Source organism: Protomyctophum bolini (assembly GCF_963924005.1).
Source record: "Protomyctophum bolini genome assembly, chromosome: 5".
In the NCBI taxonomy this organism is placed as follows: Eukaryota; Metazoa; Chordata; class Actinopteri; order Myctophiformes; family Myctophidae; genus Protomyctophum; species Protomyctophum bolini.
Window position 1 is genome coordinate 39766378 of NC_137866.1, and position 27933 is coordinate 39794310.

At 42.7% G+C, this 27933-nt stretch overlaps 2 protein-coding genes across 4 annotated transcripts; both read left to right on the plus strand.

Moving 5' to 3' along the window:
- Positions 1 to 8196: 8196 nt before the first annotated feature.
- On the plus strand, positions 8197 to 12653 carry LOC308315998 (small ribosomal subunit protein mS38-like). Of its 2 annotated transcripts, XM_080764316.1 has the most exons (5): positions 8209 to 8251; positions 8735 to 8784; positions 8856 to 8982; positions 9380 to 9873; positions 11716 to 12653. In XM_080764316.1, exons 3-5 carry the CDS (start codon positions 8928 to 8930, stop codon positions 11830 to 11832), a joined length of 666 nt encoding a protein of 221 aa, XP_080620442.1. In that variant the 5' UTR covers positions 8209 to 8251; positions 8735 to 8784; positions 8856 to 8927; the 3' UTR covers positions 11833 to 12653. The 2 variants fall into 2 exon arrangements, with proteins under 2 accessions (XP_080620441.1, XP_080620442.1); XM_080764315.1 differs by lacking the exon at positions 8735 to 8784 and having other exon boundaries at positions 8197 to 8251.
- A 583-nt stretch (positions 12654 to 13236) lies between these two features.
- Positions 13237 to 27808, plus strand: LOC308315997 (matrix remodeling-associated protein 8-like). Of its 2 annotated transcripts, none has more exons than XM_080764313.1 (11): positions 13237 to 13469; positions 17743 to 17769; positions 18657 to 18968; positions 19238 to 19339; positions 19464 to 19594; positions 19742 to 20084; positions 24675 to 24842; positions 25478 to 25508; positions 25826 to 25905; positions 26012 to 26065; positions 26532 to 27808. In XM_080764313.1, the coding sequence occupies exons 1-11, from the start codon at positions 13454 to 13456 to the stop codon at positions 26555 to 26557; spliced, it is 1290 nt and encodes a 429-aa protein (XP_080620439.1). In that variant the 5' UTR covers positions 13237 to 13453; the 3' UTR covers positions 26558 to 27808. The 2 variants fall into 2 exon arrangements, with proteins under 2 accessions (XP_080620439.1, XP_080620440.1); XM_080764314.1 differs by having other exon boundaries at positions 13253 to 13469; positions 24675 to 24833.
- Positions 27809 to 27933: the final 125 nt, after the last annotated feature.

Genomic DNA, 27933 nt, shown 5'->3' on the forward strand with positions numbered 1-27933 from the left:
ATATCTTCCTGAGATGTATACGATTCTTCGCAACATCTGGCACGGTGGTAAGAACACAGGTCCAGGAAGAGAGTAGAGGCTTTCCGGTTCCGGGTTACACCGACAGTGTGTACTGTAATCCTTTTATGTAGAAAGAGAGTAAACTACCTCGATGCACCCAAGGTCTCCTGTCTCGCTGTTTCCTTACTCATACAATATACTATATGTTCATTAATGCTTCTATGTATGATTGGCTTGGTGCGCTGCTAACAGGGTTTAAAATAATGGTTCTCAAAGTGGGATCCAGGGAGTCAGGGGTCTGTAACTCCAAGTGTACAAAATACAAATGGAACCAAATGGATTCCCCCCCCAAAAAAAAAGAAAAGAAAGAAAGAGGTTTGAATCGAACCACAAGTCAAAAACCGAACCATGGATTTGGTGACCTTTGCCTTCCCAGGCGGGCTCTCTAACTATTCAGTTATGTCCTCTCTATGACCTTCGAGGTGGAGCAGAGAATGGAAACAGGGCGGTAGTTGCGGGTCTTGTTTTCTTCCTTTTTAGCACAGTTGAGGGTTATTCGTGCAAGCTTAAAATATTGTAGGATGTGACACTGCCTGATGGACAGGTTGGTATTATGAACCTGTTGGGGATAAAATCGTGGCCTCGATTGCATCTTTTATTTTTATTCTTTTGCACATGTTTTCTTAGTGAACTTAAAGTCATCCTTTTACACACCCAGCTTTTTGTGTGCTGGCAAGTTGTTTACAAGAGTGGTGGCAATGGTTGTTTAAACTAGGTCGCTACTACGCTGGCGGCGTTTAGGCGGCTCCCATTGGCTTAGGCGACTCCCATTGATCCCAAGATCGCTTACATTTCTTGAGCTTTCATAAGGCAAGTTTCACCTGCCAAAATAATTAAATAAATAAATAACCTTGCATGTTTAAACAATTTGTTACCTCCTCTGTGTCGGTAATATGCAGCTTTTGATGTGTGTGTACAAACTTTGTCCTACACAACATTAAATTCCCATTGACAATGAATGGAGAATTTAACGTCATAGTGTCAGAGCAAATACAGTGTCTATTTTACGTCATAATGATGTACGATGCTAAGAGCGCCCCTCACTTCACACAGGTGTGATTCTTTTCCTTCTATTTGACCCCTTCTATTTCACCTCTTTTCATGCTTGTAACCTCATTTCTTAATGTGACAATTAAGAAACTTTTGCACATTTTAGTTTTTTCTGCACTTTTCAGCTTAATGGCCGCAATCCCCCACCGGCGGGGGCAGCGGCTGTCCACCTCATGAACAGCTCTCAGCGGGTGAATGGGGCTGGTCAAGGTCTCAGGTTCCAACTCCGATATTTTTGATTTTTGATGTTAAGACGTCAGCATTCATCCCGGGCATTTAACCCGTCCATATTATTAGGAGATTTCCTGTAATTACAGGTTCAGGAAGAGAGTAAAGGTTTTCCGGTTCATTCTGTTTTCCTCACAAACCGACGCAGTTTGGTTGCGGTGGCCCGGGTTTTTATCGGGTGCTGGGTGGCCCGCTTTGGCATGCCAGGGGACATCACAAGCGCCCGGGGTCCCCAGTTCCCCTCGGAGCTCTGGACTGCGGTTGCTGAACACCTGGGGGTGAAGATTCACGGCACTACGGCATAGCCTTTTCCCAGCTTGGTGTGGGCTGCCCTACCATTCATGAGCATACTCATGAATTCGAACGTTGTCATAACAGGTGGGTTAGCTATGGCTGCCAGTTCCCATCTGATGTTGTGTGGGAGTTCAGACTGATTTATACCATACTGAATAACTGCTAGTTTACATAATGCATTCAGACTAGGACACAGGTCTAAGATGTACACGTCAGTGGTCCTGTTACATCCTAGGATGATACTATCTCCCACCATGCAACAGCACATCTCATACATCTTAAACGGACCTTTCCCCTTGGGCTTAACCTTCTTCCAGCAGAAGGTCTCTGTATTGAATTTCCATATATCATTGAAGTATTTTTTACGACTATACAACCTACGGCCACCAATTATGTACAGCTCTCCATTGTAGGCAAAAGCTGAATGAGAAGCACGTGCTTCTGGAAGCTGTGCAGAAGGTGTGCTCAGCCAGAAGTTGGTCTCTGTGTCAAACACTTTGACATTATTGTACTGGTCATTGTCCCACCACCCTTGACCCCCAAAGACATACACCTTTGTCCTGATGATGGTGGCAGAAAACCAGTATCCGGCAGGTGCTGGACTGCCTCTGGTGTTAACAAAGGCCCAGACCATTGTGATGGTGTCCAACTTGTACATGTTATTGTCTATTATTTCCGGTTTTGGGATTCTATCTGTGCATCCTCCAAATATATACATCACCTTCCCCAAGAGCCAGGCTGAGTGGCCATCTCTCCCCTTTGGAATAGCGCCAGAAACCTTGGGCATGGACCAGCTGTGGGTGTTGACATCAAATGCGTAAAGCACGTTGCAGTGTTCACTTCCATACTTCACTCCCCCCCAGAGGTAGATGATGTGGTCTATTAGCACAGCTGTCTGACCGTGGCGTGCGGGGGGTCGAATTTGTCCTTCTACCTTTGCCACTGGGGTAAATCTCTCTTCCATCCAGCGAAGAGACATTGTGTTGAAGACATTCACCCACATAACATCTCCAATGAGTCCAATCACAATGTCCCGGGTATCACGAAGGCTATATGCCCCTCTTAAGTAGTACACCTTATGCCCCACTACCACAGCATTATGCATACCGGTAAATGGATTCCGCCCATTGTGATGAAACATCCAGCGCAACATTTTAACAGTGGCAGCACAGAAGTGAGAGTGAGAATGTATATTGTGCACTACGACTTATATTGGTAGAGCGGCACAAACGTCAATGCCTGTTGAACTCCCTAATATGGCCATTGAATGACCGAATAGACAGCACCAGCCCGAGCAGGCTCTGGAAATGCCCTGTACTAGTCGTCTCTACTCTGTAACGCCAAAGCTCCACCAACTGTGTTGTGTTGTGTTAACAGCGTTGCGTTCGGATGGTTTCAAAACAATTACCATAGGGCCAATGGGGGCGAATGCAGCTAGCACAATGCAGCACAATGCAACGTAGCGCAATGCAACGCAGCGCAAGGCAGCACCCATTAAAAAGGGAACATAACATATTCCCTGCGTTGAAGCTGACGCGATACCCGATGGCTGCAGTGGAGCTTTGGCATAAGAAAGGCATTGTTATTCAAAGCCTTTACCTTTCAGTTAACAGGGCATGAAGTTGCGCCATTTCTGGTCTCATTAAGCTCCTGAAATGTAATCTGCAACCTCTAAATAAAACGAGAAGCAATGATCCTTCACTAAACCCCACCCCCAAAGATTGTCCAATGCCGATCCAAATAGTTTAGCAGCCTCATAGCTGTCAATGTTATTTTTGCATGGCTGTGTTGAACACAACATACACAGTACTGTACACTACTGATATACACAGCTCTAGCCAGGGCCCCTGCCCTGGCTCTGGACAGGGCCCAAATTAGCCAATTGAACACACCTGATCAGTGATCACCCCTAGACCTCCATATTTGGAGCTGGCCTGTTCTGACATCACAATGATGTTCTGACAACAACTACAAGGTTTAACTCCAACCGGACAGGGCATTGCCTTGGCAACAGTTACAATACTGTGCACTTTTATATCTGTTGGATCATAACATACATAGATCATTGCAACATGTTGTTTATAGGTAGATTTGCTATCTTCATTTTATTCTGGACTTTTTCTTGTAACATATTATGATGTGATGTTAGAGCTGTCTCTGACATCTCTGACACACATCCCAGACACACTTGCATTCGACAATCTAGTATAGTCTACTAGTTAGTACAATTATACTGTACAATATTCCCCTGCACTCTGCAATGCAAATATTTTATTAGATGCTTCATGCTTGGCGGAACCAATTATGCGGAACCAATGTGGAGCTTTCATCAACACAGCCGGAAGTGCGGGAAATGTTGCGGTGCACATTCCGGAAGTTGTCTTCTGGAGTCGCCTTGAAGGGCTCCGTCTTATGAGCTAATTTAGAACTTCCTGTCTGAGAGCTAGCTAATTTAAGACATCCGGTTGCCTTCAGAATAAAATAAGGATATTTAATTCGTTATTTAAATAATTATTACATTACATTATTAGTATTATTATTACATTACAGTTATTGTAAAGACACACATTATGTTTCTGTGTAAAAATAAGTAATTAAATAACATAAAAAAGTTATCTAAATGGATAAATGCTATTCACTGGAGTGCGTGGACTTTATAAAGTGGACACTGGACAAAAGACGGCTCCGCGAGGCAACTATCTGGACATACCCACGCGTTCGGGAAGATGTCCTCTACCACCCCCCAGTCTCCGCTAAGCGGGAGAGGTGTAAAATTCACAGCAGCAGAGCTTCTACTGGGGTCAATGCAAAAAAATGTACCGTTTCCGGACCCAGAATGGACACTGGACAAAGAGGCCTCCGCGAGGCAACTATCTGGACATACCCACGCGTCCGGGGAGATGTCCTCTACCACCCCACAGTCTCCGCTAAGCGGGAGAGGTGTAAAATTCAGAGCAGCAGACCTTCTATTGGGGTCAACACTCAAAAAAGTGCCGTTTCCAGACCCAGAATGGACACTGGACAAAGAGGCCTCCGCGAGGCAACTATCTGGACATACCCACGCGTCCGGGGAGATGTCCTCTACCACCCCACAGTCTCCGCTAAGCGGGAGAGGTGTAAAATTCAGAGCAGCAGACCTTCTATTGGGGTCAACACTCAAAAAAGTGCCGTTTCCAGACCCAGAATGGACACTGGACAAAGAGGCCTCCGCGAGGCAACTATCTGGACATACCCACGCGTTCGGGAAGATGTCCTCTACCACCCCCCAGTCTCCGCTAAGCGGGAGAGGTGTAAAATTCACAGCAGCAGAGCTTCTACTGGGGTCAATGCAAAAAAATGTACCGTTTCCGGACCCAGAATGGACACTGGACAAAGAGGCCTCCGCGAGGCAACTATCTGGACATACCCACGCGTCCGGGGAGATGTCCTCTACCACCCCACAGTCTCCGCTAAGCGGGAGAGGTGTAAAATTCAGAGCAGCAGACCTTCTATTGGGGTCAACACTCAAAAAAGTGCCGTTTCCAGACCCAGAATGGACACTGGACAAAGAGGCCTCCGCGAGGCAACTATCTGGACATACCCACGCGTCCGGGGAGATGTCCTCTACCACCCCACAGTCTCCGCTAAGCGGGAGAGGTGTAAAATTCAGAGCAGCAGACCTTCTATTGGGGTCAACACTCAAAAAAGTGCCGTTTCCAGACCCAGAATGGACACTGGACAAAGAGGCCTCCGCGAGGCAACTATCTGGACATACCCACGCGTCCGGGGAGATGTCCTCTACCACCCCACAGTCTCCGCTAAGCGGGAGAGGTGTAAAATTCACAGCAGCAGAGCTTCTACTGGGGTCAATGCAAAAAAAATGTACCGTTTCCGGACCCAGAATGGACACTGGACAAAGAGGCCTCCGCGAGGCAACTATCTGGACATACCCACGCGTCCGGGGAGATGTCCTCTACCACCCCACAGTCTCCGCTAAGCGGGAGAGGTGTAAAATTCACAGCAGCAGAGCTTCTACTGGGGTCAATGCAAAAAAAATTACCGTTTCCGGACCCAGACTGGACACTGGACAAAAGACGGCTCCGCGAGGCAACTATCTGGACATACCCACGCGTCCGGGGAGATGTCCTCTACCACACCCCACTCTCCGCTAAGCGGGAGAGGTGTAAAATTCACAGCAGCAGAGCTTCTACTGGGGTAGAATTATATTAAGTTCATTTAATTCATCAACTCCTGTTGCATTCATGATCTCTGAAGAACATACTCAATCGGCTATAGAGGAACTACTCACACAATTGAGATGCAAAGAGAAGGAGATATTTGGTACAAACACAACACCGATTCAGAATAATAGTGACAGGTCCATAGTATCTTCAATCAAGATAGCATGAGTATGTACTTGTTACGCTGCTGGAGAATAGTGGTAGGAAAGGCAGATAACAAAGATTTAGATTTCTGTACCATAAGGGCATGTAAAAGTCATTTGATGAAACAGGCAAGTCACATTTGCAAACAACAATACATACACAGAGATAAGAGGTATAATTTGGCTATGTACATCTTCAGCACTTTAGTTAATGCCAAAACACTACAACAAACAAGTACAATAGTACAAGCTGCTTGTATTGTACTTGGTAGTAAAAGGAACTCTAGCGTGGTGCAAGCCAGTCTTGACACCATCATGTCTGAGACACAGAAACTAACGCCACAGAAAGAAAATGTTGATACAAAGCATGATCGACAAGACAGTCCATATGACACTGTGATTGATCATGACTTCTTTGGTGATTTTGAGGATGTCAGTGAAAGTACATCTCCCTTCAAAAAACATTTTGAAACAGTAAGGACTGAAGCCAATAAAGCAATGAAAACCACCAATGACACAGGTGAAAATACCTACCATGGGGAACTGATTTAAAACAAGCTGTTCAAGATGCTCTCAACTATTCCAATATGGTCAGATCTCCTCTCAGGTGATTTTCAGAGATTCTCTGGAGCCTATGCTGCACAAATAAACCTGTGTAAGAAAAGCACAGCTATTTCTGAGGCCACATTCAAAAACACAAAAGTGTTGCTTTTACGAAATGAGAAACACAGACTTGACGAATGTGTACAGCACATGCGCTTATTTTACAACCAGTCAGCCATAGATTTCTGTGACAAAGCAGCATACAGAACAACACAGGTAGAGTGCGTAAACCCAGCACCACCTGTAGAAAATTGGAACAAAAAACGAAAATTGCCTAAACATCTTAGGGGCTCTTATCAACACCATTCTGGGTCCGGAAACGGTACATTTTTTTTGCATTGACCCCAGTAGAAGCTCTGCTGCTGTGAATTTTACACCTCTCCCGCTTAGCGGAGAGTGGGGTGTGGTAGAGGACATCTCCCCGGACGCGTGGGTATGTCCAGATAGTTGCCTCGCGGAGCCGTCTTTTGTCCAGTGTCCAGTCTGGGTCCGGAAACGGTACATTTTTTTGCATTGACCCCATTAGAAGCTCTGCTGCTGTGAATTTTACACCTCTCCCGCTTAGCGGAGACTGTGGGGTGGTAGAGGACATCTCCCCGGACGCGTGGGTATGTCCAGATAGTTGCCTCGCGGAGGCCTCTTTGTCCAGTGTCCATTCTGGGTCTGGAAACGGCACTTTTTTGAGTGTTGACCCCAATAGAAGGTCTGCTGCTCTGAATTTTACACCTCTCCCGCTTAGTGGAGACTGTGGGGTTGTAGAGGACATCTCCCCGGACGCGTGGGTATGTCCAGATAGTTGCCTCGCGGAGGCCTCTTTGTCCAGTGTCGATTCTGGGTCCGGAAACGGTACATTTTTGAGTGTTGACCCCAATAGAAGGTCTGCTGCTCTGAATTTTACACCTCTCCCGCTTAGCGGAGACTGTGGGGTGGTAGAGGACATCTCCCCGGACGCGTGGGTATGTCCAGATAGTTGCCTCGCGGAGCCGTCTTTTGTCCAGTGTCCTGTCTGGGTCCGGAAACGGTAATTTTTTTTGCATTGACCCCAGTAGAAGCTCTGCTGCTGTGAATTTTACACCTCTCCCGCTTAGCGGAGACTGTGGGGTGGTAGAGGACATCTCCCCGGGCGCGTGGGTATGTCCAGATAGTTGCCTCGCGGAGGCCTCTTTGTCCAGTGTCCATTCTGGGTCCGGAAACGGTAATTTATTTTGCATTGACCCCAGTAGAAGCTCTGCTGCTCTGAATTTTACACCTCTCCCGCTTAGCGGAGAGTGGGGTGTGGTAGAGGACATCTCCCCGAACGCGTGGGTATGTCCAGATAGTTGCCTCGCGGAGCCGTCTTTTGTCCAGTGTCCACTTTATAAAGTCCATGCACTCCAGTGAATAGCATTTATCCATTTAGATAACTTTATTATTATTATTATTATTATTTAATTACTTGTTTTTACACAGAAACATAATGTGTGTCTTATAGCATCATTTAAATGCTTAATTTGTAGTTCTAATGTGCAAATTAAACTTTTTTTCAATGCTCTAGAGGGTACTCTTATTTTGAAGAGATCGTCCACCGCAAGTCTTAAATTAGCTCACTAGATTAGCTCACTAGACAGTGCCACATTGAAGCTTAGCCCACCGGATCGCGAACATTAATATCAGGTAACGTTAATGATTTAATTTTCTACAATCTGATAATTAATGATTATTTTTAGATCGTTAATTCACAACAAGAATATACATATATTAAGTCAAGTCCTTAAATAAATAAATGAGCACCAAGGGCACAAGCATCTAGCTAGCAGCTCTGACCCATAGCTCTAATGCCGTTGCAGTTAGAGCTACTAGCTAGCTAGCCCCTAGCTCTGGTCCATAGCCTTACTGCTTCGATTCTGCCCTGCTCTATTGCTGATTACTTAGGTTAGTGGTGTCCAGTTAGAACTTAAACCAGGATGCTTTGACTTATAACAAGGGTCGGCCCTTGTTATATATTCTCCGACTATGCTTATCACGATGACTAAGAAAGTTAGATCTATCCATATAATGGTTCTATCACATCAGCACTAGGTCGGCTCGGGCCAAATATAGGTATTGTCATACTAGACATGTCATATAGCCCAACGTCCTAATCGGATATCCCCACAGCAACTACTCCGATCCAACAACATGACTGGAAGTGAGAGTCTTCGTTACAGGTACTTTAGTTGCTTTACACCACTGATGACTGGAATTAGAAATAGGACTAACGGCTTATTTATTCTCCCAGACTCCCACAGGACTGTTGACCATCTAAATCATTCCTGATGATGTTCGTGTTGATGTGATCATCATAGGCTGGATGATGTTTATTTCAAGGCTTGTGCCTCCACTCCGTCTGATTTGCAGATCCACTGGTAAGTTTTAACGGAACATTTGCTTCGATATAACCACTTAAACCGGCAATGAATGTATGAATAAAAGTGTATGTTGTTGAGCAATCTGTATACATATTGTAGAATGAGGTAGACATCGGCAGAGACAATGGTTTTAGTTGGTCTGTTTAGTGTGCTAGGACACCAACTAGTTGATAAGTGGTATTTTGCATGAAGTTATGTATTAGGCTTAGCTCATCAGTAGAAAATGTTATGAAGAGTTACGGATTGCAGCTTTAAGCCCTATACAATTTAAAGAAATGTATTGGCAAAAATATACTTTTTTCACCTATAATAACATGCCAAACATGGGAATGAAAACGGGTTGAAAAAGGTTACAAACCTTGAGGGGATAAATGGCATTATTTTACATTTCTAGGTGGAGGTCGTCAACCTCTACTGCACATTCTGAGTGGATCTGCACCTCTCACATGCTGCTCCTCTTTAAATGCAAGACACAGCAAATTATACTCAACGGCAGCGGACAATACCTCGCCTCCTAGATGGGTGCAACTCGAACCGGAACTGGACGAGGCCCTAGTGCCTCGCAAAATGTCTGTGAGTCCTCTGGAGAGCTGGCTGTCCCTGCGCTACTCCCTCCCTCCCTTCCTGGAGGCACCTCCGCAGCTCCCTTCCCAGGAGGACGCGGGGGGTCGGCTGCTGGAGGAGAGCGTGTTGCCGCCACTCTCCGTTGTTCCCGCTCTGGAGGGCGTGGTCGGGGTGGGTGAGATCCGCAGCATCACGCCACTCGGCTGCAAGAACGTGCTGGAGATTCGGCGGCGGAGGATGAACCACCACAGGTACAAGAAGCTGATGAAGAGGACGAAATTTGTGCGTAGGAAAGTGCTGTTGGGCCGGTCGAAGAGGAAGCAGGTGCGTGTTTTGTTTTCGAGCGGTGCTAAGCGCTCCGACGTGTGACTTTGTGTGTATGTGTCTCTGTGCATTATTATTCCGCCCCCTGTGACGTAATGTGGGTCAATATATCATCATCATGATAACCCCCCCCCCCCCCCCTCCGATATAGAGCAGTTGTCAAAGTGGGAGACACCCAGGGGTCCTTGGGGATGGGTGGATACTGGGGGTCCCCACCTGAATTTCTTAATACATGAGTATACTCATTTTAGCCACTTTTCCATATTTTATACGTTGGCTATTCAAAAATAGCAGATGTACTCGCTTTACGCAAGTCTTCTCTTCTGGGGGTCCCTGGCACAAAACATCTTCATATGGGGGTCCGTGGCCAAATGCATATCAATTTGGGGTTCCTTTACATGAAAAAGTGTTGAGAACCACTGGTGTTAGAGGGAAGAACGGGACCAAGTATAGACCTCTGGAGGTCAGCAAGGTAGTTATGTGTAATTTATGACTGTGTCGCTTGCCAAACATAACTGATTGTCGGCAAATGCAAACTCTAAACATTTTTGTATCTTTAGTCGACTAGTAGTCTGTCTCAGAGAAACCCTGTGAGCCTGTAAAGCCCTAACCACACCAAAGTGTCACCATGCCACCGTGGGTCTAAGCAGTGAAAGATACATAACGTCAGTCTTACCCAATACCCAATCTTTCTGTTTTATGAACACAAGGCTGCTGTACTTTATACGTCATACTTTAAATGCTTAGTATGAGATATAAAATACAGCAGCCTTGTGTTCATAAAACTGAATGATTGAGTATTGGGTAAGACTGACGTTATGTATCTTTCAGGACCTTTCACTGCTTTGTCTCAACCATTACTCAATGGCTCTGGTCTCAGCTACCGCGGTAGATATTTTGACATTTTTTTAAAATGTTGCCACTAGTGTTGGAGCAGCCATAAACTACACGGGTTCATCCCGATGTTCTGGGCATCTTTGTAATGTTAGTGTTAGTATAAGCAAGTAAAAGTAACGTTTGAGGCAGACTAATATCAGTCACTCTGCCGTTCACTATAGTAGAAGAGGTGCACCTGGTGAGGGTATAAACCCCGCAGCTACGTCGATATTGAATTCCATGCGTTGAATGATTCAACACATGGAATTCAATATAATCACTAGGTGTGTGACAAGTTATAGACACAATTAGAGTTTAGCTCCTGGAAAAAAGCATATTGGACAAACTCTCTCTATATATATATATCAGTAACTATTGAACACCCTTTATGTATGTGAGTGGGTTTTACAGTATTAAAAGTATTAAAAATGCTCTTCTGAGTTCTGACTATACTCCCTAACTTCATTTCTGGTAAAGTTAATATTTTGGACTTGACAACTTAGGCATATACCATATATGTAGCTGGTTTCTGACAGCAGAGATATATTATTAATATCTACATGGTAAGAAAACTACAATGTGTTAGATGCATGCAAATATATTTGTAATTCATTTAATAGTTTATCAATTTAGATTAACATAAACTATTAGTTAATTGAGGGTGAAATTAAATCTATAATTTGTCTGATATATTTTTAAATGGTATAGCATCAACAGCATAGCATCTGTCAAAAGTTCAAAAGACATCAATTATGAATGTGCCAATTATAAAATCCTCTGTATGCAATTCAGTGACCTAAACATACTATAAAGACATGACCAAAATAGGGATGCCAGGTTAGAAGTGGTTAAAAATCATGACACCGTTTGTCTAGTGTTTAAAGTAATCTTAAGACACAGCGATAAGGGGCGATGTATCAGTCAGGCTCTAATACCACGGTACCTCTGTATGACTGTCCATTACAGAAGCTATTTGAGAAGGACATGGAGAGGATTTGGAAACGGGCTGGACTGAAGAAGGCTCCAGAGGGATACACCGTGCCTAAGATCTTTATCAGACGGCATGGAAACCGAAGGGACTAAATTAAGCTCTGTTTAATACCCTCTTTCAGTGTGGCGCGTCACTTGCCGACAAGAGCTGATTCTCAAGCTAAGCATGCCGTGTGCACTGATGAATCCTGAACCACGTTCAACCTGGCGTCCTTGCCATGTTCGCTATTCGTCATAAAGACAAAGTATATTATTTTCTCTGTGGCGCCAAGGAGTAATGCCTTCAAGGCCAGTTAGCATGCCAAGCAACGCTCTGCGTTATTACCAGGAAGACCTGGGACCGCGTCCAGATGAGGATCCACAAGTGGCTGATAAAACCTGCATCAGTATCAAACCATTGCCGATGCGTAAACCATCCAGCCTGATGTTCCAATAAAGGCAGAGAAATTAGTTTATAAAGTGACACATTCACTTTAAAATCAGTTATTGTTGGCAAGTGACACAAGGCACTAGTACCGAGTATACATTTTGATTAAACAGCTGACAACTGACCGACCCCATACAGACGGTGTTCTTATCACACTGCAAATACAATGGTCTACTTTCTTTGACTCTTAAGCGGGTATCATTGAAGTGGGCATATCGTTGCTGTCGGGCAGAAACGTCTTGTCTCCATATTCTGTGTTTCGTAAATGAATGGCCTACTTGATCATACTAGACTCTAGACTCTAGAGCATCACACAAAATCATCGAAAGTAGCACTTTGAGCCTGTGGATCTGCTACTTTTGAATTTGAATCCCGGAAAGTAACACTGTTGGACATATGAGGTTTTTCACCCGACAGACGATATGCATGTTTTTGTAAAGCAATTATTTAAAATTTACATTAAAGTTGTACCTGTCATGCTGAAGAACGTTTGCCTTGTCCTTTTCATCCATTGTACTGTATGCATGTCTGTTTTCAAGCAAACCGGGATTAAGAAGAATTTTTATGTTTCATCCTATTGATGGCAGTATTGTGCAGTATTATAGTATGTATGCTGTAAGGGAAATAATGCTGTTTACAGAGGATATGGGGACTCTGATGTTCAATTTGGAAAAGAGGAAAGTAGTAAATACTTGTATTATTCTCTGCTCCGTGCTGATTATGCTAATTGTGGACTCGAGTCGTAAGTCATCTGCTTCTAACTGATAGATTTGCATGTTCATGGTTAAAATATTTTTTTAGTCACCATTCAAGGTCAGGTAGACCTCCAATTTGCAAAGTTCTGCGGGCTGCTTGAGCCCTAGCCTCGATACCCAGGGTTTCATTTCGTCTGCGCGAAAAATAAAGTTTACTCAAGTAAAGTCTTCAAGAAGAAGAACTGCAACAATTTAATAGGAATCCTGTGTTTCCTCTGAAATCCAAACTAGTTGGGACCGCTGGGATTTCAGAGGAAGTCTTAAATGTCTACTTGTAGGCCAACAATATCGGGTCTAAAAAGTTGTTAGCTTGTAGATCTGTTCTTTGTTGTGGTCAAGCGACATCGTAGTCTTATTTTGGAGAGGCTGAGCTGAAGACAGTGAGGCGGAGCGTCTGCGCCGTACGTGGAGTCTGCACTACAAAAGTATTGTTGCTGGATCAGTTTCCCTCAGGGAGCATTGTTTTGTGACCCACTGAACAGTACGCACATCCAACAGGCGTTTTACGCACAGGAGGACGACGCACAACATCATGACTTTATATCACAGTAAGTTTTTCCAAAACGTATTTTTTTGCCCTACTGCAGACTTGACGACTTTAAATTAGATTTTTTTCCTCAGACCTGCTTGGGGTGTAAATGCTTTTTTCCTCAGTGTCGTATTTTATAATGTCACGGTGGTATAGGCTATAATTGTGTTCAATGTCCATTCTTGAATTTCTTCAGAATTTTGTAAATATTCGGAATATTTTTATAGCCTACATTTTTGCACGATTTCCGACTTACCGTATGCAAGGTTATAGGCATATGAGAGACATTTTGCGTTTTTTTTTTTTAATGGATTGGGCATTCAAGGATACTTTTAAAAAGGTGACTAAAACCGTTTTCCTAGATGGACTTAATTGATGCTTTTGAATGTTTTAGTTTTATCTTACGTTTTTCTTATACAGTAGGCCTATAGTGTATAAGGGGGTCTCTTACCATTGATCTGAATTGTATTCATTTAATAGTTTTTAGTTTTTTTCCCCCCTTGCCATGCCCATGATGTAGCACTTTGAGAGTTTTGCTGTTGTTATTATTAATACATTGAAGTTTGTTCTGCTTTTTGAGCCCGAGCATCATCATGGGAACTGAACAATATAACTTTCTCGATATTAAGAGACGTTTAGCCTGCTATGTATGTTTGTGCAGGCTTTTGTTTCCCCGGGGCAAATGTGTTTCTAGTTAACTGTGGTCAGAGTAGGGGAGTCAGCACAATCCTACCACTAGTCATATGTGTCAGTAATGACCGTTTCAACATGAGTGGGCTATAGAGGGAGGAGGGGGCTTTACCCTTAAGCCATGATGATTAGGCTTTCTGTCTTTACAATCACCCATTCGCCTTGATATAAAGTTGAAAATAACCCTTGGAATGCACATATTGGACAGATGGGTGCATCCATCTAGGCCTACAGCACGTCCCATCAGTGTCGGGTCAACTTCAAGTTCGGGGTCAAGTTCAAGTTAGGGGTGCATCGACTTAACTCTGGCTCAGTGGCCTCCCTATTTTCAGTGGTGGTAAAAGTACACCTTTTTTTTTTACTTAAAAAAAGTATCAATACCCCCCGGAAATAACGTGGGTTTCCAAGGCTAGCGGTCCGGGGACCTATAGGCTCCAATGCAGGCCCACAGCGTGTTGCGGGTTCGAGATCATCTACCTTTGCTGTGTGTCACTTCCCATTTCCTGTCTGTCTATAGGCTACTGTATACTATCATAAAGGCAGGGGGGGGGGAAAGAAAACGAAAAATAGTCCCAGTGAATGTGTGTGATGATGTCATACCACAGTGTCAATATTATGTTCCTCTGTGTAAAGAGCATCTCTGAATGCATAAATGTGCAGCACTAGCATGTGTGAGACTACAAACTTCACTATTCTATACACCCACATTTACAGTTGGCTCTGTTTGGAAACTCACTACATTTTTAGCTCAGAGTAAAGGTTCCATGTCAGGATATTCCTGCATCGGTAGAAGTATTGTTTGAATTTGTTTCCAAAAATTAAAGATATTTCTGGCTAGCTACAGATGATAAACTTAGAACAGGCACGTACGATTTTTAGACAGTGGTGAAACGACTGCTAAAATCAGGCATAAATTGCATATTTACAGCCCGTCGTATGCGCAGTAGGCTACTGCTTCCATAAGATTGCAGGGATATCCTGACATGGAACCTCTTCTCTGAGTTTTGTTAAAAGGTGTACATCTATGTCCAAAATATTGGATTTGATTAAAGTTTCTATTTGAGAACATTTTTACTAGATGGGTCACTACATTATATCTACAACCTAGATCTGCTATTTTCAGTGAACAGAACATTTTCAGTTGTACTGACATGCACAAAATAGCGATGCCAGGAAAGATACTTGAACACGGATGAGCCGAAGGTAGAGGGATATTCTGATTACCAGACGGCACTGATGGAAGAAGTACACATGTTTTACTTAGGAAAAAGTATTGATACTGCAATTTATATATACGCAGCTGTTCCAAGTAAAAGTCCTGTATCGAAAATGTAGCCTACTTGAGTAAACGTACAAAACTATTGGCATCAGTATATATAGGTCTACTTAAATTACCAAAAGTAAAAGTTTGTGCAGAATCGCCCATTTCAAATGTTCAAAATGTCTAAAAGATCATTTGAAAATCATGTACATGCTCGCAATGCGGCTGAAGTGGTTAATGTTCACAGACTTGAGATCATAAAGAATCACAGAAACTTTCAATCATCAATTATCTTATCCCTGGGTTTAAAATGCATGGAGCCAAACTGTTATAGTATCACTGTTGATGTAGTTATGGTGTTCTCTGTATCAGAATAATTAAAGGATAAGTAGAATTGCATATGCACTGGTCAGGGTTTTCGATGGACTACTGTGTAGCAATTATGTCATCCACAGCATGGGAATTTATTTTAACAGAATGCACTCCCATATGAACCCTATCGTTTATACAAGCTCACTGGTTGCAACACATTGTGTGCTTGTAGATCTGCTATTTTCAGCAAAGAGGTTTGCCGTAGAAGTGAACATGGAGAGGACCCATAGATCCCTGGGCCCTGGGCGACCCTGCTCAACTAAGTATAAGGTTTATAAGTGGTTATAGTAAAACAAACGTGTTCAGTTAACTACCATAAGTTTTAATCTGGGGGTTATTTTAAGAGCCTGTTTGGGGTACAAGCAACAATAGCCATTTGGCAGGTCATCTGGAAAATGTCTGTCATTACGTCTTGTGTTTGAGTGGTGGGTTGTTAAGTCTTAAGTGTTAAATCAGCCTCCTGAGTCATCTGCTACTGTGCCTGCAAAGGAGCTCAGCCATGGAGAAAATGACAGGGTTCAGGAAACGTTGTTCTCTCTCTGAAGGGTATATACTGTAACTCTCAATTCAGATCCCACCAAAGATTTACAGAGAAACATTCGGGATTCAAAGATGTTAATTGTCACATCACATGCTCATACATGTACAGTATGTGAAGTGAAATGTTGCTGTGGCATACTGTGCTAGCATAGCAATGTGCAATATAATTATAATGCAAGAAAAATACAGTACAAGTAAAGGGTTAGAGACCAGACTTGACCTGGATTGTGCTGTGCAGCCCTCCCCACCACCACGGGAACTACCCATAGATCCGAAGTCCCGTTAGTCCGAACATGCACTGCTCCCGTGCTTGCGGTTAGGTTTAGGTTTGCTCCCGTGCTTGCGGTTAGGTTTAGGTTAGGGTTAGAGATAGGAATAGTAATTTCGGAACAATGAACCTTCTGACTAATGACACAGCACCACCACCACCACGACACAAGAAAAAGAAAAAAACTGGAAATAACCTGTGAAGAATGGAAAAACATCTTTCACATTCTTCTTTTATTACTCTGTGCATATGTGGCTCATAACCTGAACTCTTGTGAACGCAGCGGGTGAAAACGTGCCCCCACACCCTTCTCTTCTTGCATTTCAGTATTTGATGACATCAATAAAACATTAACGTCATCTTCAGTTGAAATATCAGAGGTGCAGCTGGTGCAACACAGTGATCAGTGTGGGTTTTCAGCTGTATAGAGTACCACATGTGGCCTTGACTCGAGGAATGACCATTGAATGGAGCCTCTATGTGTCCTGGGCCTAGCTGCATACATCTCCACTGGTTCTTAGGTAAACAGCACATGGTATAGCACTCTGGGGGGAAAAAAGAATAACACAGGCCAGAAATAGCAAACGTGCAGCAGGGAAAATTCCCATACCAATAGTTAGAAGATATTGTCCACAGAAATATATTTATTATTTCCCAATGTTTGCACTGAACGTAGGTTTATCTTCTGCTCTTGTTTTCCTGTGTGTGACGCTTAACAATTTATGCCCAATTGTATTGGCCACGGAACTTGATGGAAATAGCTGATTTACAAGCTCACAACTCTACAAAATGATAAAATAAGCATGCCAGGTTGAAAGTGATAAAATACATTTCTTTCCACTTTAGCCATGCCTCTGCAGCTGTTTCTTTATTTCCTTTCTCTGTTTCTTTAAGAAGTCGTCTCACAAAAAGTTCTGTGACACATCTGCTCTGAGTAACCTGGCTCGCGGGTCAGTTCGGGATCGAGCCAATTTGCTGACTCTGTCCTTTTGCAGCGATGATTCAACATACATAAACACAAGATTCTTATTCAGTGAATAAACACAGAGGTCTTGGGATAGCGTGCTAACTAACCATATAAGAAGAGCAGCCCCGGTGATTAAAGCAAAGCCTTCAAGAGAATGACTCTAAACATCAATTTTGTGTTGTTGTCTGTTTCAGTTCTTGCAGTCCTCTTCATGCCCGCCGGTAAGTCAGAAGATCTACTCTCACGTATTATATCTTTCTCTTTTCTATGTACACTCTAATCTAAAAGTCTACTTTTAACTTCTTCATGTTTATATTGTTATTGTAGCTGTGTATCTCTTCCAAGTGACCGACATTTGTTGGCATGCTGCTCATGACTGTTGTACTGACGTAACTTTTCTTGTGTCTTCTCCTTAGTCATCTTCGTCTCATACATACACTACTGTAGAAAGGATGATTCACACCTTTAGAGCAGTGGTTATCAAAGAGGGCAAAGTGACCCCAGTAAAATGTGTTACTATAGCATCAAGATCATTTTAACTACTTTAACCACACTTTATTGTTTGGTTATTCCAAAATGGCTGATCTGCAAGCTCAGTCACAGTGCATCACATGGCCAGCTTGTATTGTAGATCTGGCATTTCTGCTAACTTTTGCAAAATCTTGAAAGGGATTTGGAATAATCTTGAAAATGTTTAGCAACACAAATCTTATGAGGGTCGAGGTCCCTCCCTGGTACAAAATCTGGGTCAATTTGGAGGACCTTGACATGTTTGACAACCTGGTTTAGAGCAGTGGTTCCCAAACGTTTTAGCCCGTGACCCAAAAGAGAAATGTGATGTCTCCATGGGACCCAAACTAGTGAAAATAGCAGATCTACAAGCTCATAGTCACAATGCGGCACGAAGTGATGCGTTGTAGATCGACTATTTTCACTACTTCTTAAATATTTGTTTTCTAATTTATGGAATTTCTCAGATAAAATAATAATAATTACAAACACAATGTAGGAAACCAAAAATAAAGGGCCCATAAAAATGTATCTGTGACCCACAAACCAGTGGTCTTTAGAGTGTGTTTATTTATTTGTGTTGTCGTGGTGACGTCAGCCTGGGCACAGAGCAGCAGCAGCAGCAGGCTAGGCGTGGTGATGGAAGCCAAGAACATCACCCTGCCGGCGGGCACCAGGGCCGCCCTGCCCTGCCACAGTGCCCGCATGGTGTGGACCCAGGACCGTCTGAGGGACAGACAGAGGGTGGTCCACTGGGACGTGGTGCGCACCAGTCCAGAGTACTCTGTGGAGCGCATCCTGGACATGTCCCCCGGAGCCAACCAGAGGGTCTACAACGGCTTCAACAAGGGACGCATCTCCGTCCCCAGCTCTGCTTTCATTGATGGCAACTTCTCCCTCGTTTTCAACAGTGAGACTGGCCCTCCTCCTCCGCTATGTTTTTGCACTGTGACGATACTGTCATACGACATTAATAGGATAATATTTCATGAAAAGACAAAAACGATGATATATAGAGGTTTCTGTCCGATGACGACAATATAGCCTATTGTATACTGCATACACATAACATATACAGTATACTGTACATAATACTGATACGTATATTATATAAGCAATATTGTTCAATATTTAATTCAGGATTTCACACTGTTATTGTATGCATGCTGCTTCTTCCAGATGTGGTAGCATCCGACCGCGGCGTTTACACCTGTAATCTGCACCATCACTACTGTCAAATTCACCAGTCAATCCAGATCCAGCTCAATGTCACAAAGTCAGGTGAGGCTCTTCTGAGCAATCTGAAACCTAAAATCCGTAATGTGCCTAAAATGTTCCCTAGCAAACCCCAACCAAATGAAAAAAATAATCACAATATGAAACTATATATAATCTGTTCTTTCAGTGCGTAAAGAGAAACGTCTGTGGGACGGCGAGAAGACGGTGTTCGTGGTGTTGCTAGGCAGCTCTGTGGCGTTGCCGTGCGTCAACCGCCGCCCACTGTGGAGGGACGGCCTTCAGGAGGACCAGCAGCAGGTGAGTGTTGATTTTGTCGACTAAAACTAGACTTAACACTAAATAATTTCAGATGACTAAAATGTGACTAAAACTGAAATATACCTTTTATTCAAATGATTATGACTAGACTCAAATCAAAATTTGCTGTCCAAATCAACACTCCAGGTGGCCCACTGGGACTTCCAGGCCCCCGGCGTGCGTCCCGACAAAGCCGAGCGCCTGGTCGACCTCTACGCCTCCGGAGAGCGCCGGGAGTACGGGTCGCTGTTCCTGCAGAACAAGATGAGCGTGGAAGAGGACGCCTTCTCGCTGGGGGACTTCTCGTTGACCATCGCCGACCTGGCGCCCGTGGACAAGGGTCTGTACTCCTGTCACCTGCACCACCACTACTGTGGTCTGCACGAGAGACGCATCTTCAGGCTGACAGTAGGACCCCCGCTTCCTCCCCACGATGATGATCACCTCACCGAAGCCCCTCTGGTTATCCCCAACGATACACCGATACCACGTGCGTATATGAGCTATTACTTCCTAGAATGTCAACATACGGTACGTGTAAATATTGCTAAATATTTAAATATTATATATATATATTTTTTAATATGATCTGGTGGTGCAAGAGTTAATCGAACAAATCGATTTAATAAAAAAGAATAGATAATTGAAATACCAAAAGGAGCCGATCTACAATCTCACAACGTGTTGAAAACGCAATGTGTACAACAGTATAAAATAGGTTCTAGTGGTTATTCATAATCAGACTAATCAATTTGGTCGAGTGTAAAGAAATTCTAACCAGTACATATACAGTATAAATATATATAGTCGTATCCAAACATTGTCGTATCCAAGTATCCAAACAATTTGCTTTTCAATGTCTTAATTGAAAAAATGTAATCGATAGAAAAATCGCTATGAAAATAATCCATTTGCAGTCCTATTAATGAACTGATCTCAAAGCCAAAAAGTGACTTTGAGTCTCTTAGGGCTGGTGACCACAGAGTGAGAACATTGTTCCTGGACTCTTCATGTGGGTTGGATTAGATTTATAAGCCTATTTGCTCAGTAAAGTCAGTTCCTCCTCTTGCCAATTTCTGTCCTGCTTTTGTGTTTGAACTGAAGAAGGAAGAGAACCAGAAGTTGAAAGAAATAAAGAGAGAAAGAAACAAAGAAAAAGAGAAAGACGCGTTGTGAGTTGCAGAGCAGGGTTTTGCAGACTGACTGTACAGGCTTTGCTCTGGTCTAAGAAGCTCTCTAAATAACCACTAATTGGCTAGAAACGGAAGTGGTCCCATTTTCATTGGAGACTTTTCTCATTTTTTCTCAGTTAAACGGTGGTTTAAGTTTACAGCAGCAGACAGTTCTACTCTGCAGACGAGAGCAGTAAGATATCACAGCCCGAACCGTAAGGAGTGGAGCTGTAAGCTCAACCACTTCTTTTTCCTCAGTTTGACCCCATTTTTCCCAAACTCCCCACACCACGTGTCTAGACCACTGGCTCTGTATCGCCAGGTTTGTTTATCCTCCCGTTCTCCCCATTCCGTGTCTGTTTCTGAGCTGATGTGTATCAGCCTCTGCCCGGTTCAGGCTTGTTTATCAGCACCCAGAGGAAGTCTGCTACATCTGTTCCACATCTGGACCAGCTGTGACATGAAAGAGCAGAGCGAGAGGAGGGGGCAAAGTTATGTGTTAGATTATGAAGCCTCCTTCCCCTTTTAAAGCAACATTGGCCCATTTTAATAGTTCTGTTTGAGGGATGCTGTGCAAGACATGCGCACGTGGATCGATGCCTTCCCGTCTGGTCCCTTTGAAGTCATCTCAGCGAGGCATCGGGCAGAACGTGTGCACACACTGGTGCTCTTTTGTTCGTTAGATGAATGCCCAAGAGGCCCTGCAGTCTCCAGCAATCAAATGCAATTACAAATGTCATTACAGCCTTTTACTTTAATGCTGTAATCATTTACGGCAAGAGAGAGTAGAATGCTATTGCTATGCCTTTGTGATCACAGAGGAAGCAGTGAGACCGCTGTCGAGAAATGAACATGAATTTCGGTCTGATTCTGAAAATGAATGAAGTTCATCAGTTCATTCATCATTGACTTGCAAATGATTTCCCAACAACAGGGACGGCCTCCACAAAGTGCAACCTCTGTGCAGCATATGTCAAACAGGCATTAACATGTGGCTTTATGTCTGATTTGTCAGGCAGCAGATGACATGTAACTGGGACTCTGGGACAGATGGTGTGCACGTGACACAGCGGTTTCATGCATTTTGTGTAAATTAAGCATTGACAGGTGATAAAATATTAACCTTGCCCCTACTTAGTACAGTATAGGCCACAATAACAGTCTAAATCAGTTAGACCGGCATAGCCCGATTAGAGATTGAACATTAACATCTGCTCTTATTGATAAACTACAGTAGCATCCAATTCCAATTAGTTGACCGCTTTATTCACGTAGAAAATAGGCTTGAAAGAACTGGTCAACATTTTTGGACAGAGGTGCTACATTCTGAGCACCACCACCCTCCAAATGTCATTGAGCCCTGTTGTATTGGGGTGACAGAAAAAATAAATAATGGCAGAAAACCACAACCAAACTATCTGGATGGCTAGTCTCCCGGTGAGAGGATTTGTTCTATTTTGGGTGAACTGCTTCTTTAAGCCTGGAAGCACAGCTTGATAAGAGAAGAATAATGATGACAATGTGCACGCTCTCTGTTCTCTGTCATCATACCATTTCACCAGCAGAGAGAGAGACCTGGTTTATTCAAGTGATAACAGTATTTTCACCTGCTATTTTTTGGGCCATTGACAATACTAGAGCGGTGCCTGTTGGACACTGGCCTACTTGGAACGATGCAAGTTGGAAATGCATGCCGCACCCAGTTATGTCTGTCTCCCTTTTATGTCCATACACTAGTATATGGAGTTCTTTGTCAGGCATGCCCAAATATGGAGTCTATGCCAATGTCGATGTCCAATGACCAAACCATTGTGATGTCAGGCCATACAGTATACAGTATATGGAGATCTAGGGGTGATCAGGTGTGATCAATTGGCTCATTTGGGCCCTGTTCGGAGCCTGGCCAAAGGCCGGTTCTGGGTCCGACCGATTCAAGGCCGGGCACTACACTCCCCGTGGTGGTGTTGGACGCGTGCGTTGAATTTGAAGTTGGTTCCCGAGTTACGTGGATTACAGGCATACAAACACACACACACACACACACACACACACACACACACACACACACACACACTCACGCACACACACAGACATGGTATGGTGCATTACTGCATTTATTGCGAACGCAGTGATTGCGAATGCAGTGAGCACTTACTATGAGACCTAGCAGATCATGTCTGTCTGTGTGTCCGTGTGTCTGTGTGTCACGCTTTTGTGCCCATATATGGAGCTGCTTTGGGGACTCCTTATATGGTTATTGCTGAGTTATGGTGACATGACTGTGATGGCGTGGTCCAACTTGTGCCCACCCAAATATGTACGAGCTGCGTTCGCTTCCCGCGTTTGCGCGTCTTACTGGTACATTATATAGCCAGGTTTGACATGGTTAACAGTAGAGAAGGGACTGAAGGCTTCTGCAACAGCAGCTGTTATTTCTTATTGGACTGTAGGCCTATATGCAACAGGCAGGCAGTAGTCAAAGGGAAAAATATGGCATACTCAACATGAGTGGTACAGAATGAAATACTATACCATTTCTAGAATTTGCTACTATTTTCTCTCTGTTGTAATTCTTCTTCAAATTATGAAGCATACAGTAGTTAGCAAGTTGTGTATTTAGACTGGCTTGTCATGCTTGTCACGTTTGTCACGTTTACTCATAAAGAAGGTGTCAGTGATTTGTTTTCCATACACGAAACTAGACTTCTGTGTTTATAAGAAGGGCAAAATAACTGGAAAAGTAATTCAGACAGACAGACAGACATACCACACAACTGAATTCCTCCTTCTTGCCTCCTCCCTCTCCTTCTCTGGTTAGCCTGTTTTTCTGTGCAGGAAAAGCAGCTGCATGACATCAGGTCTGGTAGTCATTACTGCTGAAAAGCATTTTGACATTTTAAGTCCAGCGCCCTCTCCCCCCCCCCCCCCTCCTCTTTCTCTCTTTCTTTCTCTCTCCTCCCCACCCCTCTCTCTCTTTCTCTCTCTCTCTATCTCTTGCAAAGTAAATTAAATAAGCCTCCAGGGTAATAATATTTTGAGTTATATAGAAACGGTTTTCAATTCAGTCCTTGTTTATTGCCATTCACAGTAATGCACTAAAACAAATCCAATCCAAAAGCGATTCAGTTTGATATTTCCTGCAGTAACGGCTGCCATAGCTGTTTTCTTTTTCTATTCTACTGTAGCCTGTATAAGGCTGAAACAGACCTTTGCATTGGTGTAGTATTTACCATAAATTATATGTTTAGGCTAAGTGTGAGATTAACTGTAGCAATCCTAGAAAAAGGACAATTCCCATCCATGACCATAGTGACACACCTCCATACTTCTACATTGTGAACACCCAATTTTCATGGCTGTATTTCCAGCTTTGCAGAGCTTTGCATTTTATATAGTTCCTCTAGTTTGCTTCCAGTTTAAGGCTGAAAAAGACCTTGGATATGTAGTATTTACTAGAGCCCAACCGATGCCAGATTGACATAACAAGAATATTTAACTTTAAGTAGACAATGAACAAGCAAACAAGTATGGCGTCCATCCATGCATGTACGTGTGCGTTCTTGTTCTTCAGCAGTGGTGGAAAGTACCTTTTGAGGTATTTGTACTTTACTATGATGTCAAATCATAGTATGTTGGAGTATGTTACTCCACTACAATTATTTGACAACTTTAGTTACTAGATACTTTGTAGATTTTGGGTATTAAAAAACATTAACCACTTCAGCCACATTTCAGCCATTTGAAACAAACTTGAAATGGGACATTCTTAAGTACTTTCTACTTTTGGTACTTTAAGTACATTTTTGATGTCATTACTTTTGTACTTTGTACTTTTTAAGTACATTTTGAATTCCAGACTTTTACTTGTAAAGAAAATGTGAGTAATATTTCCACCGCTGTTCCTTCAGGCACAGATGAGGTGGACAGGCCCCGTGTGGTCAATGTCATCCTGCCTGAGCATGGAGGTCACTCCACGCTGCAGCTGGGATACGTCCTGGCCACCTTCTTACTGCTGGCTTTCATCGTGGCCACCGTGGTTCTGCTGACGCGCCGACGCAGGAAGAGAGGTAGCGTGTGTGAGTGTCCTCTGTGTGTGTGCTCCTCTTCACCTCCGCTCTTACCTAGCCTGTGTAGTGTGTACTTTGTTGACTTCGGTCTCTTCTTTTTCCTACACAAATCTCTTCAAAAAAAATAGCCGATCTACAAGGTGAGCTTGTAGATCGACTATTTTCGTCTAGTGTTTGCACATTATCGCCAAATGTTTGCCTGGCCAGAACAGGGATGCACGGCGGTGGATGAATGGATTTCATTGTACATTGACTAACGTCCCCGGTTCGATTCCGTTTGTGTTGTATGACTTTCCAGCTCTCTCACAATTCCCTGTCTTGTCTCGGGCGACCCGATAGCCAAGTGGTTACATACAGTATGTGTGGGTTCTTCTAATGCCTGCTAATCTCCGGTTTGATTCCCAGCTAGCCAGACGATTTGCTGCATGCCATTCCCACACTTTCTTTCTGTTTCCTTTCTCTCTACTGTACCTGTCAATACATGCCCCAAAAATAACTAATAGCTAAATAATTTGAAAAAATGTGCCTCAAATATACAGTACATTGACTACATTGTAGTCTTCTTCTTCTTTTATAACACACTGTTCTAATGTGTTGTGCTGTAGTGTACTGGTAATTGATATAGTGAAATCTTATTTTTTCAGGGCTGGAGTATGAACTGCGCAGATCGGAACGGTAAGAACTAAGAAGTGAAAAGCATTGCATCATCGATGCACTACAGTACTTGTCTTACTTAACCCATTAAGGACTGGAACGCATCTGTGTTGGATCCATCCCTGGAACAACATAATATCAGATGGGGGTCGGTGGCCAATTACATATCATTTCTGAGGTCCTTGACATGAAATAGTTTGAGAACCACTGATATAGAAACAGGATTTTACATGAAATAGTTTGAGAACCACTGATATAGAAACAGGATTTTCTGAAAACTGTCCTAAATGGGATAATAGAGTCGTTGTCATGGCAACATGTCACTCATTCCTATGCAGGGGTCATGTGATCAATGGCGATGACATTCCATTGGACAGTACAGAGCTGAAGGCCTGCAACCTGGAACCGCTGAATTCAGGTACAGTAAGCCTTGTCTGCACAGACAAAGCATTAACTCTGAGTCTCAAGTCTAATTAACCACTGCTCGGTAACAATATAATGTGGCTGATTTTTACCTTCCATAGACTACAAAAACAACCTATTGAAGGAGATGGATATGTCCAAAGGCTCCAATATAGGTAAGAATGAATGTTTCTGTATAAATCTGTAAATGTTATGTCTCCCTCTCCTGGTGGGAGAAGGTAACTTCAAACATCTGTCCTGCTTTAAATAACTTTATTGACATTGTGAATGAATGAATGAATGGTTTATTTCTGTCTTTGTTTACAAATCAATCAAAACACAATTGTGTGGACTTACAATAAGAACATCATCATCAGAAAATCCAAATTCAATGACCGAAAAAAGGCATAGGCTGAAGCACAATGCTTATTCTTTGCCTATCATTTTCCTTTACAATCCTTAAAAGCCAACACACACACACACACACACACACACACACACACACACACACACACACACACACACACACACACACACACACACACACACACACACACACACACACACACACACACATTTTTTTTTTAAAGATTTCATTAACATATATTTTAATTTCCTGCTATCTTCTATGGCCTCCTTCAGACTTTGACGGGAAGCTGTGGAAGTGAAGATTGACTTGCTAAGATGCTGCTGGCGGGTCCAGAGCAGACAGACAGACAGGAAGAGGGCAGGGAGACAGGCGACAAAGCTCTGCTCTAATTGGTTCAATCTAAGGCACCATTCAGTGCTTTTTTCTACCCCTATTTTGTAATAAACTGTATTGTGATTGGACGATACTGCAATGTGATTAAAGATCATTTTGATTACGTTAGTACTCGTCATGTTTTTAGCTATTTCAAGTAACACTATTGTTTTGTTTTCTCTGAATCTTAAACCAGAATGCATGCTATGTTTTAGAGTACGACTTAAACTTTGACTATTGAATTTTGTCTTTCTTTTTTACTTTTGTATAAATTTGCACAAGCAGGATGTACTGTAATTGATGCTAAATGCTTATTGTGTATACAAATGGTCAATTTACTGTATTTACAGAGTTTTTTATGGATGATTAGTTTCAATGAGGTATCAACCAATTTAGAATGTTTAGTATCAATGAGCTATCAACCAATTGAGAAATGTGGCATTTACTACAAACTGATTTGACATTAGTAGGCTACAAACATGCATTATACATTTTGGATAATGAAAGCAAATAATTGTAAAAAAATAAATAATATATATATATATATATATATATATTTTTTTTTTTTTTGGAATACATATCATGATGTCATTGTAGATCCATTAATATGCACCACAACTCAGGAAATAAAACCTTGACATGACTTCAGTTTTTTTTTGTTTATCAGACAGAGACGGTCTTTATCAAGTAATGTTAATTTGTCCTGCTCTGTAAAAATAAATCTCCATACTGATTGGTTATATACCTGCTGTTGTTAAACAACTGTTTTAAGCACTCTTGCCTTAGCTTCATTAATACTTAACGTATGCTTATAGTAGTATAACTGTGTTGCCCAAAAATGACTAAAAACATCTGTTTCATTGTTAAGCGACACAGTCGTATGACTACAATAAGTATACATTTGGTGTTTCTCTGTATAAACTCGTGAGTCACAAATGGTCACTGTATTCGCTGTATTCCACATTCACGCACGCACACACACACACACACACACACACACACACACACACACACACACACACCAAGAATGTTGATACAGTTTAATAAAAGATTCCCTTCATTAAAGATTGATGACAGCGGTAAAAGAGTCATGAATTTCTTTTGTTATTATGACAGGAGACTTCACAGTACTGTAACTAGATGATATAACCCATTTATTAAATATGAATGTTATGCATATTGTCTCTTATGGGTTGTAAACCGATGACCTCGGATGTATTGGAGATGGAAATATGTGATGTTTCTACCTTGAGTTTCAAACCTTGCATGATGAGAACAGCAGATTACTTTATTCTCTTAACC